This window comes from Rutilus rutilus, assembly GCF_951802725.1.
Source record: "Rutilus rutilus genome assembly, chromosome: 4".
Lineage (NCBI taxonomy): Eukaryota > Metazoa > Chordata > Actinopteri > Cypriniformes > Leuciscidae > Rutilus > Rutilus rutilus.
Window position 1 is genome coordinate 17,659,987 of NC_140212.1, and position 14,449 is coordinate 17,674,435.

General features: G+C 39.4%; 1 protein-coding gene across 1 annotated transcript in view; it reads left to right on the forward strand.

Moving 5' to 3' along the window:
* Positions 1-14,179, forward strand: part of LOC311288700 (thyrotropin-releasing hormone-degrading ectoenzyme-like) — a 137,794-nt gene extending 123,615 nt beyond the window's left edge. The window contains exons 14-19 of the mRNA XM_084406227.1: positions 332-429; positions 641-748; positions 5,183-5,350; positions 12,490-12,630; positions 12,876-12,957; positions 13,942-14,179. Coding sequence (XP_084262353.1) covers positions 332-429; positions 641-748; positions 5,183-5,350; positions 12,490-12,630; positions 12,876-12,957; positions 13,942-14,085 — 741 coding nt within the window. The 3' untranslated portion in view covers positions 14,086-14,179. The remainder of the gene's footprint in view (positions 1-331; positions 430-640; positions 749-5,182; positions 5,351-12,489; positions 12,631-12,875; positions 12,958-13,941) is intronic.
* The last annotated feature ends 270 nt before the right edge of the window (positions 14,180-14,449 follow it).

Sequence of the window (14,449 nt, forward strand, 5' to 3'; positions counted from 1 at the left end):
AGACAGTTAATTATGTAAATATTCTAATATTTTTTAAAGCTGAAAGCTAGTTCATAAAACATTTCTGAATGACCCATTTTTTGCTGCTTAGTTTTCATAAATGGTCTGGATGTATTCGGGAGTGAGTTTTATACATTTACAAAGTACAAATATGAGTACAACATACTGTTATTTCAAGGGAAATTTAAATCCTGGTCTCAACATGGCAACCACTGACCCACTGTTTGGATTTTGCTTAACTTGTGTTTTATTATATTTCTTGGTTTGATTTTTTGTTGTATTGTTTTGCTTTAATAACTCCCTGTGCTTTACTTTTTGTTTTGTTCATCAGGACTATGTTCTAAGACAGGTGGAACCAAAGTATCACAAGCTGGGCTGGCCAAGCACTTCCCCTGACGGCTCCTTCATGCAGGCGGCTTATCAGGCCGAGTGAGTCTTGAGTTTCATCTTTCTTGAATTATGTATTACAGTTATAAACTTATATGTAGTCTAAGTAAGGACACCGACATTTTAAGTCAGACATTTTCCACCTCAGAGATGAGAATGACATGTATTTAATTTTTCATTTTTCCCTTTCCTCCATCTTTAACTTCCTGCTGCTGTTCTTCCCTGCTGGTATCCTTCCCTCTTTCCTCCTCAGAGAGTTGCAGAGAGAGGTGATCATGCTGGCCTGCAGTTTTGGAAGCAAACACTGTCACCGCCAGGCTGTGACTCTCATTTCAGACTGGATTTCCAGCAACAAGAACAGGTGAGCAAATTCACAGTGTGACAAACACATACTGTACCATAACAGCTTTTATTCAAGTCCAGTGATTCCCTTCTTGACACAAATCCAAACGTATAGCTAAACGCGATAATGAAGTTCAAGGTTTCAATTAATTCCTGTTTTGAGGTAGCTCTTCTGTAAACTTTTTCTCAAATTAGTTAGTGTAAACCAGGGTTTCTTAAACTCGGTCCTGGAGGGCCACTGTCCTGCACAGTTTAGCTCCAACCCTGATCAAACACACCTAGCTGTGAGTGTCTAGTGATCCTGAAGACATTGATTAGCTTGCTCAGGTGTGTTTGATCAGGGTTGGAGCTAAACTGTGCAGGACAGTGGCCCTCCAGGACCGAGTTTGAGAAACCCTGGTGTAAACCATAGATTAAATCAGATAACTCAGATTCACTGAATTAGCCCAACATACTAACAGTTAACAACTTGACTTGTTTTAAAAATACCATTTAAATGTAAAAAATAATAAGAAAAAAATAGTATATTTAGCATGTTATTTGGCCTTTTTTTGTGATTTGGTGCACCGCTGCATAAACATAGTCCTGCAGGAAACCTGGTGTTGCCTCAAATTAGCATTTGCTTTTCAACTTAAGAAAAAGTACATGAACAAAAAAAAAAAAGATCATTGAGAAACAGTGACAGCCACAGTTGTCCTTTTCGATTTGGTCAAACGCACATTACATTTCTGCAATAATATTGAGGCACAGTGCTGGAAGGAGTGTGGTGTGTGTGGACACTTTGAGGTCTGATCAATATGTCCTGCTCCTCAACCCTGCCAACATTCATACAGTAGGAGCTTTATTCCAAGTGTCCATGGAAACACACAGTCTGATTTGTTTTCCCTGCTGCCCACAGCAATGTTCACATGCATGTATGCAGTATCACACTGTCAAACACACCAGCCCTCCGGCAGGCACTAATGGCCACAATGGAGAATAAACAGGATTGTGTTTGTGTGTCTGAAGAAATGGTTTTACCATGCACAAGATATTGTGTTTGCCCAGTTTTTAAGAAAACTTTTTTTGTTCTTGAGCCAAAGAGTTGGCCGCACGCCTACAAACACATGAAAGAAGACCACACACACAGTTCATCACACATTAGCAACCTCAAATACATTGGATATTTGCTTGCTGACTTCACAACTGTGCCTTTAAATTGACAGATAGACCTTAAATACACACACGGATGCTTTATTACACATATAATGTGTCACATATTGACCTTGACTTCACATAATGTGCTTTTAATGACTTGTTGAGGTCTCTTACATGACACGAGCTTCTCTGATAGCAGCAGATTGCTCTGTTTAAGAGCTTTTTTGTCTATATTCTTGCTTTCAACATGTGAAATACACACACAGTTGTATTCAGCCAGTGTTTGACCTGCTCAGTCAAAGATTTTCCACTCTTTTGCCCTGAAACGGCTCAATTGCTCTGGCAGTGGCTCTGTAATTATTACCCCGTGGAGTCTAGTGTGAGGTTTCTGATCGTGTCTGAACTGACAGGAAGTCTCTGTACTGAACAATCCCTCCTGATAGACGTATCATCATGTGGACAGCTTAGTTTAATTCTCTGACAGAGAGTTAGAGTTCATGAAAGGCACCTAAAATGCTTTAGTTTCTCATGTACGACTGTCAAGTCAACAGATGAAAAGAAATTATTTCTGAAATGCATCTGCTAGAGTTGCTGCCTTTCTTCTCGACTGTTTTATGTTATTAGTTTTAGCATACTTTTGATACTATTATAATTTTGACTAATTTAGTATTTTATTTAATGTGCCTTAACTGTTCTTAATTGTCTTTCAAATTGTGCCGTTTTCATCTAACCTGACAGCAGACGTTTGGATCTGCCAGATGTGTCCTTCATTGTCCTTTCTTCAAAAATGACCTCTAGTCCTGCTGGGATAATACAAAGAATCTGTTCAGTTTGATATTCAGGGATAAGCAGCACATAAAAGAGGAATGCGTTGACCTTTATGTCTTTTTATGGTTTAGGTGATGATAATGTCACAGGAATGACCCAGCAGAGTTTATGAGCTGCAAAGAAAGGCTTCAGATCACTGCGAAGCCAAAGACAAACTCTGACAAAACCTCCTCATGTGCTTTATTGATTAAAAACAAGATACCACAGACTGAGAAAAGAAGACGGGGCTGAAAATAAAGTCAGACGCTTCTGTCGAGGGAAACTGAAGCAGCTATGTTTTTTTTTTATTTTTTTTTATAGTACTTCATATAGATGCTATTTAGTCTCTATTTGAAACAATAAAGTCTCAAACATTGTAAAATACACAAACTTTGTACATTGTTTCAAGAACACAAGTGTCTCACAGACAAATAAGGTCTTATATTATAAATGTGTTGCCTCCAAACAGCCACATTATACAGAAAACCATTATATTCATGTTATAATATCAGAAGTAAAAACTAGATTGATGGATTGTGTTCTCTACCATTTTCATTCTGAAAATATTGAATAAGTCATGAATTTTCCAGATATAAAGGCAGCTAACGGAACGGCACAAATATTATTGTTTAACTGCGTTTCTGAATTCGCTTAGACTTCCTGTCAGTGGCAGTCATAAACAAGACATCACCTTCACAGGTGCGGAAATTTCAGTCTATACGCTCCAATTGGATGTGACATGATTTTATATCTTACTGAATGTGCCGTTCTCTGTATTGCTACATTGAAAACTCCCAGAGGCTCCGACGGCTCATCCAGAATCAGCAGGTCTTTATTGCGCTTTGTTTGAGCAAATCAAAAGTTCAGTCACTGTATCGCCACAGCTCCTCCAGAGGTTTAATATTATTTCTTCTTTCTGTACGAATATTACATGCATCGTCTCACAGCCTGAGAGACTTTTCTTTCTGAGTTCTTCTACTGTAGACTGTTATTCTTTTCTGAGATATATAACCAGATGATATTATGGGCCCATTCAGGGGTTATTTATGACCTGTATATCTCTAGACTATATATATATTGCATTGTGACTCACTTTGGGAGGCCTGCTGGGATGATTTGGGTCCAATCTTACCCACTTAAATGATTAACTTTAGAAAATATCATCAAATTAGATCAGCTGGTGTGTTATTATGAACATTTCTTGCTGTGATTGCAGATAGCAGAAGACCACTTGAGCCAAAGTGGTCCATTTGAAATCTTAAATCTTTTATTTAAAATTATAGACAACAGACAATTTGAGCGGAAAGAAGAAACCGCAAAAGACACCTCAAATTCTCACATAAGCGTACAAATAAAAACATGCAAAAATACACTCACACTGTTTTTCATTGATTCTGAGGTGAAACATTGACTTGTGACCTGTTATCTTTGAACAACCATGAGGACTAAACAAATTGTTGCTGTTTTAGAAAAAATCTCTCTTCGGGAAAATGTATTTATCAGGAATTAGAACAAGAATTAGGTGTGTGCACAATGTGATCTGCCATGTGAATCTAATGTAAACATCAGTGAATGTTTAATGAACAAGCAAGCACCATTGAGTGTGCATATATTCCAATCAATGTATCGCAATCTGTCACTATTTTCTCTGGACTTTAAAAGTAAATTTTTGTTTTCTATTAAAGGGGGGGGTGAAATGCTATTTCATGCATACTGAGTTTTTTACACTGTTAAAGAGTTGGATTCCCATGCTAAACATGGACAAAGTTTAAAAAATTAAGTTGTACGTTTGATGGAGTATTTCTGTGCCAAAAATACTCCTTCCGGTTTGTCACAAGTTTCGGAAAGTTTTTTTCGAGTATGGGCGTGTGTGACGTCAGATGCGGCGGAATTTCCTTATACGGGTCCTAAGGGCACTTCTCCCGGAAGGGCGCGCGCGCACCTGTAGACCAGAGCGAGAGAGCGAAAGCAGTACGCCCATCAAAGCGCTGTGCTCGGCTTTAGGGAAGTCATTGGCTGGGCTGCATTTGCAGATCGTCTAATGCTTAAGGATGGAGCAGTCCCAACGATAAAGGTTCACGGTCGTGCGTTGGAACCGCAGGCGGTGAGTAAAACTGCTTCAAATGTCAGTGTGTTGTTAGCTAACGGCGCGTCAGGATTCTTTAGCTCCAGCCCACACGGCACGCCTCCAGCCGCTCGGTTTTTTCCGGAAAGACTCGGTACAGCCTATCTTTCTTTTATAAATATCATAAAACTAAAGACTTTTTGGAGATATGAAGGATGCAATACTACTCTATAGGTATTCAAGATTAACATGAGATTGACTGAAACTGAGTGTTTCACCCCCCTTTAAAGTTTTTGACCCCATCAATACAGTTGTACATGTTACATGTATTTAAATGCTAATGATATCATTTACTAGCTGTGAATGTTTACCTCAAAATATCCAAACATGAATGTGAATTCAGCTTGTGACTTCAATCAGATATTTCAATCTTCTGTCCCACAGGATTCCACCTAATGTGCGGGACATTGTGTACTGCACAGGCGTGTCTCTGATGGATGAGGACGTGTGGGAGTTTATCTGGATGAAGTTTCATTCTTCTACAGCCATCTCTGAGAAGAAGGTTCTTCTGGAGGCCTTGACCTGCAGTGACAACATCTTCTTGCTCAACAGGTCAATCGACACTCTTACCAACTCATTGACAATAACATGATGAAGCAAAGAAATTCAAATAACAAGTTACCGGAGCATAACACATTGTTCAATCAGTCTTAGCGGGAAGGTTTAGCATCTAAAACAAATCTTCCAAATTGCCATTCTATTGATAGCAAGAAGTATCTGTAAGTCTCTGGAGGATGTACGACACTCCTCTGACTATAACTCTGTTTGTAGTCTGCTGTACCTCATGAAGTAATCCGATTCAATCCCTTCCACCACATCATGTCGCTCACACCAGCAGAGCTGCACTCACTCCTCTGACAGGGCTGTAAAAACAATGGCTGCCATAGGGGCTTTTCCCACAAGTCTCCATGGTGCCTTAAATCCTCTCCCGACTCAATAGTTGGATGAGGACGGTGACGGATTACACCCTGTCCAGCCCAGACGAGGATCTCACAGCCCACACATATTTTGAAGCAGTTCTCTTCGGATTCACTGTGGGTTTGACATCTCCATTTATTCAGTTGCATTTGGTCATTGTTTTATAGATGATATGAGAGAAAGAAACTTGCCCATATAAAGAGACCCACCCTGACCCCTCTCTGCAGTGAGTGTTCAGCACTCAACAGGTTAATTTCCGTGGGAATCTTCAGCATGAGTCTGTTAAAGGGATGTGGTTGACCTTGCTAGAGGAAGAATATAAATAGTGCCACACTTAACAAGCACACATTTCCATTCATTACATCCAGGCATCTTCCTGTTAAAATACTTCTTATCAAATTACGGTCAGCAGGGAACCTTTTTATTTTTTTTGTATTGTGCTAATTTCATTCCTTGAAGCTAAAATCAATGAGCATTACAAGCTCTCAGTGATCCATGACTCGGGTGTCATACACAGTACACCTAGATACAACATCTAAAAGTCAGGCAGCTGAACCATGAATACAAAATCCTCTGCAGGAACCTCCAGCATTCTCCTACAATACAAACTCTTGAAGGCCACGTGCTTCTGATGGTAACTTATCAAGTAGTATTGTATGTGTTTCTGGATCAACATTCCTTTCAACCAGTGTGATTGATGGGTTCCGTTTAGATGTTAGAGATTGACTAAGGGTTGATGTTGAAGCTTGAAATATAATGCACCCTTCCTTCTGATTTGTAGTTGAGTTGTAGTTGAGACCAGGGTTGCATTTCCCAAAGCCAACTATGGCCGCAATTTCTATGGTCGACCCTCTTCTTGTCTTGGCCTTTAATCAAACTCTAATGAGCTAGGCTTGACAATAGCACTGCTATTGGTTAAACTCTAAACTAATACTGAGCCTTATGCCATTGGAATCTTTGGCTCAAGATGATCAAAACATATATCTTCGATTTCATTTCCGGTATGCACATTTGCCATCTTGGATTTTCAAAAAAATCTACTTTTTCATACTCCTCATAGGCCATTTGCCCAATAACATTGAAAACATATTTGTCTTTGTGTGTGTGTGTGTGTGTGTGTGTGTGTGTGTGTGTGTGTGTAAGCATGCTTAATGGAGTTAACATGGAAAATTGCCTTGTTTTAGTGGAGATTACTGTTGGAAACAAACCCCTTTTAAAATTAAAGTGAGCCAATGAGTGGTCCTCTGCTGCCATCTGCTGGTTATAATCGTAATTTTGCCATTGTACTCACTAATTTAGTTCTTTTCACAGGTTTTGATTTTGTATTCATATTAAGACATTATAAAATCACTATTATAACCCAATCACATTTTGTCAAAGTTTATCACTTCATTTGTATTGAGCTCTCAGTTTTGACAATAGTGCTACACTTTGAGTAATGTGAAACCTGAAAATGGTGTTATACAAACAGGACTTGCAGTATACATTTTTTAGCCATTATTTATTCCAAATATCTGTATCTACAACAAAATATGTGTGCACGTGTATGTGTGTGTTTAAGCATGCTTTGTGTATCAAGTATTATTGTTCAAGCCTTTCTTTTCTGTATGTGCATTTTAGCATATTCTTTTTTGTGCATATTTGATGGTGTCAGCCCTATATTTCAGGTCGACATAAACCCTAACAGCACAGATGGCATAAAGGTCTTAAAACGCTTGAACCCTGTTAATTACTGCTTGCGGCTATATTCTTTTAATAAGATGCTTAATTACAGCCAGCTTGAACGTTTTTGGGACATATCCTAATGACAAGATGAATAAATAATTAATATTAAGAAGAGGATCTACAACTTCTGGCAGCATTCCTTTCAATAGCTTAGTCAGTATAGGGTCTAATTTGGATGATTTAGCAAGTTTAGACCATTCTTCCTCTCCTACTGTCACAGTATACAGTATAAACGCACAAAGATGACGATTCCAAAAGGCTTAAATTCAATACACAGGTAATTCAAACATAGGGTAGCTTCAGCATAACACAGACAAGACCAGACAAATTTAACTGAATCACAGGAACTTAAATACACAGGCAAACGAGGTGATCAACGACGACACAGCTGAATGTGATGGCAAATCATATTAGTTACCATGACAACCAAGGAGAAGCGGGAAAACTGAACAAAGGAAAACAGGAACTAGTGAATGGAAACTACTGCTGCGTCTCAATTCGCTTACTTATACTACACCCTAAAAGTATGTACTCTTTTTGTGAAGAAAAAGTATATACTTTTGAGTGTATAGCAGGAGAGTAGACAAGCTTTGGAACGTACTATCACGTCATACGATTGCGTCTTTAACGGTTGCTCTGTGTCGCATCCTGTCACAGTAAACTAGCCTGTCAATCATGATCTTCAATCATCATAAAATCACACGTTGATCCAGCCCGATCTCATCCCAAGGCGTCATATACTGACACTTTTGACATTTCGTCTACATCCAACGCACATGGCACCCTTTAGCGTCAATATGAGACGCAGATAGATATGGGCCAGAAGGCGCCTCCTAGCGGTCTAACCCTAACCCTACCCCAGACCTAAACCTACCCATAACCGAACAAAGCTCTGTGCGTGTCATATTGACGCTAAAGGGTGCCATGTGCGTTGGATGTAGACGAAATGTCAAAAGTGTCAGTATATGACGCCCTAGGATGAGAATGCATTGGTTGATCTGCAGTCGCAGTCTTTCATGCAGAGAACTCTCCTCATATTAATGCATAATGATGCATTTAAAAGCAAATGGCCAAACGGATGTTTATAAAAGTCCACATTGTTGTTGCAGATGAAATATATTGAGGTGTAAAGTCCAGGGGTCAGAAAGTAGAAGTCCTGCCATATGTTTATTGCACCAATGAATTCACCCAGATTTCACTAATTAGTTCTATCTCCTGGCTGAAAAATTGTGCTAATTAGCAAATCCAGGTGACTGGAACAAAATACTGTAGAGGACTTTTACTTTCTGAACCTGAACTTTACACCTCTGGAAATATAACACGGATAACATTAAAGAAATATTTTTTTATGAGGTTAAACTTTGATTAGTCACTCAAACCTTTATCTAAACCTCTCACCGTCGGTCGCGCATATCCGCCATGTTTTGTAGTTTTGAACACTTTTTACTCATGTTTGTAGTTCCTCCTCCAAAGCCCAATGAGTTGTGGGTAATATTAACCTTTATAGTGAGCACGGATCCACACTTCGAAAATCCACCGGAAATAGTAGACCATACTATGCTTTGGGACACACTTATTTTAATCTCACATACGTTAGGATGGATAGTATGGACATTGAGACGCAGGGCAAAAGTCCAAAAACTAAACTAAACACACAGATAACAGATAACTAGAGCTGCTAGACCAGGGATTGTCAAGTCTGGCCTTCGAGGTCCACTTTCCTGCAGACTTTAGCTCCAACCTTGATCAAACCCACATGCCTGGAACTTTCCAGTAATCCTGAAGACCTTGATCACTTTGATCAAGTGTGTTTGATTAGGACTGGAATTATAATTTTCATTTAATTTCACTGACGGTCAGAGTGTAGAATCCCTTTGCTAGACCATCTTGGCTGGTAGTTTGCATCTGCTTAAGGTGGTTTCCCATTTTCCAAAAACACAAATGGTAGAAGCTTTTTTGAGAAAACTGCAAAGAAAAGGCCAAGAAAACTAGAAAATATTCTGAATATTAGCAAATGATGTGGGGTGAGAGCAGCAATAGTGATGTGATGGTGTTGAAAGTGCCAGACATCATTGCTAGAAAAAAAGCAGGCGCTAGCAACACTCACATGCTAATTAGAAACTGGCACCTATTGCTACACTGCATGGTGTTAGCATGATGTGTGAAGAACCTGTAGCTGAATTTATATCATCTCACAGAAAAAAACAGCAGCTCTTGACTGTCCTCTGAGAATTTTGGAACTTTTTTGGAGGTTTTTACCATCTCTGTGCATGTAGCGCACTATTAGTCATCGTTGCATAGTTGTTTATGTGCTTCAAATATCTCTCATTTCTGATATTTGTTTTAGTGTCACGTAAGATATTTAAAATATTTCATGACTACTGCAGCATTCAGACGGCCACCTTTGCTCTAGTGTTGGACTTAAACGACAGGACCTCTAGCAGCAGTTCACTGATTTTAGACGCACTTAAATTTCACACAGCATGCACAAGCAAAGCCCCTCGTCCCAGATGAGCTGTGTGTGAGAGTGTGTGTGTTTTTGATATTTAATCTACCGCAGAGAAAACTGGTCTGTGTTTGGAGTGAGCTAGTAAACGTGCTTCAATCACTGAGTCTGAAGGATGGGGTGTATGGACTCTGTGTTTAGTATTGATTTCTATGGCATGAAGTAAATTGTATCCCCCTCCTCCAATATTAGTTTTTTGTGATCTAGTGGGCTGAATACAATTTCTCTCCGCTACTGGAATTTGTGTGTGTGCGTGTGTGTGTGTGTTTGCTGATCTCACCTCTGCTCTGACTGCTAAACTAGAGATGTTGTGCAGCCTTAGAGACTGAATGAAAATAACGTAGCGTACTGCTTATTGAATACTAGGGGTGGCACGGTTCACAAAACCCACGGTTCGGTTCGTATCGCGGTTTTAGGGTCACGGTTTTCGGTTCTGTACGGTTCTTGTTGTTATTTTTTATAACAGTCTTCACTCGGACGCGCGCTTCAATCCGTTGAGGAGACTCTATTCGTTCCGGTGAAATCACAAAGCAAAATTCACACAAATCTGTCCCTGCTTGATATACAACCACTGATAAACATAATCGGTTTTGATGAACCTATGACACGCTTGGCAAGAGTTCTGCCACTGGACCATTGAAGTAGGCTACATTTGTGAAACAGTCGAACTATGTATTTATTCACGTGAAAAAACAACATAGTGGAGTAGATCTCATTAAATGTCTAAGTAAACCCAGTGTACTATTTAAATCGATTGCTGGACATCATAATGTTATTCTACATACATCTGATTTATGATTTAGCATTGTATTAGCACGGGCACGAGGCTACATTGCACATGCGTCGAAGTCGAACCGTGCGACGCACACACGCACCGAACCGAGACAAGCGAACCGAACGGTTCGGATGTTTTTTCATGTACCGTGCCACCCCTACTGAATACTGTGAACTGTCTACAGTATACTTTTTTTTTTTTTTTTTTATGTAAAATATTGTAAATTATGGCACGTCCTAATTTTGCAGAGTTAGGCTTGTTCCTGGGTCAACATATTCAGTTCATCCTGGAACAACATTCCTGTTTGAAAATTAAATCCTAACCATATCCTCACCCCTAAACCTAAGCCTACGCATAAGTTATCCCTAAAATCAGAGGGAAAGGGATCTGACAGGTGAATAACACTGATGTAGAAGCACCTACATGTCACCCTGGTTGTAAGCCTGAACTTGACAAACTGTAAACTTGTCCCTCAAATCTGATTGGTTGATTGGAATGTTGTTCCAGGATCAACAAAGACGTATAAACACTAGGAATGGATGGTCAGTTCAAGCTCATTGCATTGTGGGATACAGTATTACACATAGTGTGCTCTGGTTGTATACTGTATTTCGGTAAATGTAGGTATCCTTCACATATAGAAAATGTTCATACTGTGCACAGTGTACATACTGTATACTCAAGACAGTAGTATGCTAAAATAAACATGCTGATCTGAACTTATAAAAGTGATTGTAGAATTAGCACAGCAAAGAAACTCTTCTGAAAGCGTTCACACTTGTCCACAGAGGAAGCAGAATGTCACGTTTGCGAGCTGTGAAGCTGCCGTCCGCACACAGATGTGTTTGTCACCGTGGCGATAATCTCCAGGGTGTTTGTGAAAAGGTGCCACAAATGACTCGACGAAAGAAAGAAAGTCAAAAGCCCAAAAGAGCAGTTGAACTGAAATAAGAGACCAAACCACATGAAGCAATTACCCCACTTGTTATTGCAAATTGAAAACTTGTGCACCGTAGAAGCGTCTTTATGTGTAACACCTCATTTCCTATTTCTTCCTTTTTCATCTACTTGACATTTTGCACCAATTTCAATCGAATGGGTCTATCTGCATTTGATTTGGGCTTCTCAGGTTAATTACTTTTTGAAGATGCTGACTCACAGTATTGAGAACATATTTGAATAATTGTGTTTCGCCAGGCCTGTCAGTGGCTGTCTTTAATGAAAACGGGGAAGAATAATGTGTTTTGTATCTCAGATTTACCCGAGCTTAAAACTAGCATAGAAATGATAGCAAAATTGATTAGAATGACTTAATTAGAAAAGACACGATAATGTTCATGATAATAGCTGTATTTGTCAAATAGCAGCCATTAATAAGGCAAGTATTATATTTTGGAGCCAAGTCCTTCCTAGCATAAGAGCGCAATTTTTTCCGAGCATTATCATTTTGGTCAAAACACATTCACATTCATTGTTAATTATTTTCTGTATCCACTGTTACTGTATATCACTTCACCACATTCTTTTCAAAGTAACCGTCTGCTAAGCTCCGCCCACTTCGGGGTTTTGTATGTGTCACAGGAATTAATTAGAGTGCAATCTCCATGGGGCTTATGAAGTGCTAAACATTTAGTTTAATAAAGATTTAAAATCACTTAATGAAGTTTTACAGTCCACACCATGGCCACATTACATGTTAATTTTAAATAATTCAGCCTTGTCAATTATTCCTCACTTATTGTCTTTCGTTTATTGTGTTGTCCACAGGCTCCTGAATCTGTCCCTCACCTCTGACCTGGTGCCGGATCAGGACGTGATCGATGTCATCATACACGTGGGCCGCAATCCGCTGGGAAGACATTTAGCATGGAGATATTTCCGTGAGAAGTGGGACATATTGAATTCCAGGTGAATGTAGCTTCATTCATCTCTGTTTATCAGTGACTTTAACCTTCCTCTCAGTCCCTGAAATGAATTTTACATTCGCACGCTCATAAGATATTTACTAGTGAATGTTATTTCTTGTTTGTGGTTGGAGGACCAGAGAGCATTATGGGAAATATCAGCTGGTGTTTGTTTGCTACTGAGCTCATTAAAATGGTGCTCCAGTGTTTTTAATGACAGAGCTTGAACTCCATGTCTCTCATTCGCAGGTATGGAGAAGCTTTATTTATGAACTCAAAATTAATCAGCGGCGTGACAGAGTTTCTCAACACTGAGGCCGAGTTGAATGAGGTGAGTCTGGATTTATACACCATCCTGAGTCTTATACACCTCCATTCAATCTAAAGCACTAATGAACTATTGACCAATCTTCGTGGAACATTAATACTTACAAGAAACGTTGGTCAGCAAAATTCTTGAGATGGAGAAAATGAGTAAAAGTAAACTTTGAAGCCTGCAGAAATGTGCTCTGGTCTGTTTCGTTGGGTTATTTCCTCAATGTAACTGCTTAACCATATTACAGGAAATGGAACGTATATTCACTTATTCAAATTCATTCAGCTTCAGTCCCAGAGGACACAGACTGCTGATGCTTCTCACTGCAGCGCAGCACTTTCTCATCCAGCTGACTGCGCCTTCCACATTTTATCATTCACACAGCGATAATACGAACCCCCTCAGTGTTTTCTTAAACAGAGCATTAGCATACTGTCATTGACAATCAGCTGCTGTCAGAGCACTTCATCCACAGATTCACCATTAGATCAGTGATACTTTGAACGCTGTAGGTTTCAATTGATTGTTTTGTTTCTTTTCAACGAACAGCAATTTTGAAATTATTCAAGACCAAAGTAGCGGGTTAAATACTGAATCCCAGCGCATGTTCGTTCATGTCGATCTCATGACCTCAGGACCTGGGAATCGTTTTCGTAACGTGTTATTTGGTAAATGGAGATTTTTAATGAGATTTTCATGTTTGTAACTGATGTTAGAGGCTTTTTTTTTTTTTACAGACACCCAAGTGTCTTTCTCTTCCACAAAAACAACACAGATAATTCTGTTTACTTCAAATCCATTCCCACTCCTCATTATCATAAACATCACTGTTATCTGCTAAATTGCATGTCAGGCATTTGCATGTAAATGCGTCGTATATTCGGACGCTGTTTAACTATCAGAGATGAAGGTGCCACTTACTCACAAAACTCTCTATATCTGATCCATCAGACACAATACGATTATCATGTTAATGAAAACTGTTTATCTTCTCCTCAGCTGAAAGAGTTCATCCTGACCAGCGGTGGAGAGTCGGCACCTGCGTTCGCTCGAGCCGTTGAGATCGTTCAAGCTAATGTAAAGTGGCACATCCTGTTCCAGCAGCAGTTTTACCGATGGCTGCGAAAAGCTCCTGACGGTTAACACAACATTAAGCATGGAGTGCTTTATTAGCATGAAAACTCATGGCCAGTGACGTGGGGAGATATAAGTGAAATAAAAAAATAAAAAAAAACCTGAAAACCTACTCTGGACTCTGAGAACCGGAAAAAAAAAGAGCTTTCATTTCCCTGTTCTTTTTGAAACGACCAGGCCCTCACAGACCAGGAAGAAAGGATTGGCTGAAAAACACTGAAGGAATCAACGCTGGAAATTGCATGCAGGCGTACGTTGGTAGCGAAAGACGATTCACAATCCATTTTCTCCTCGTATTTTGCATGAAAGTCATTTCCTTCTGCCAGTCATTCAGTTTGCTGAAGTTTGATGTTTTCCGAGTCCTAAGAATATC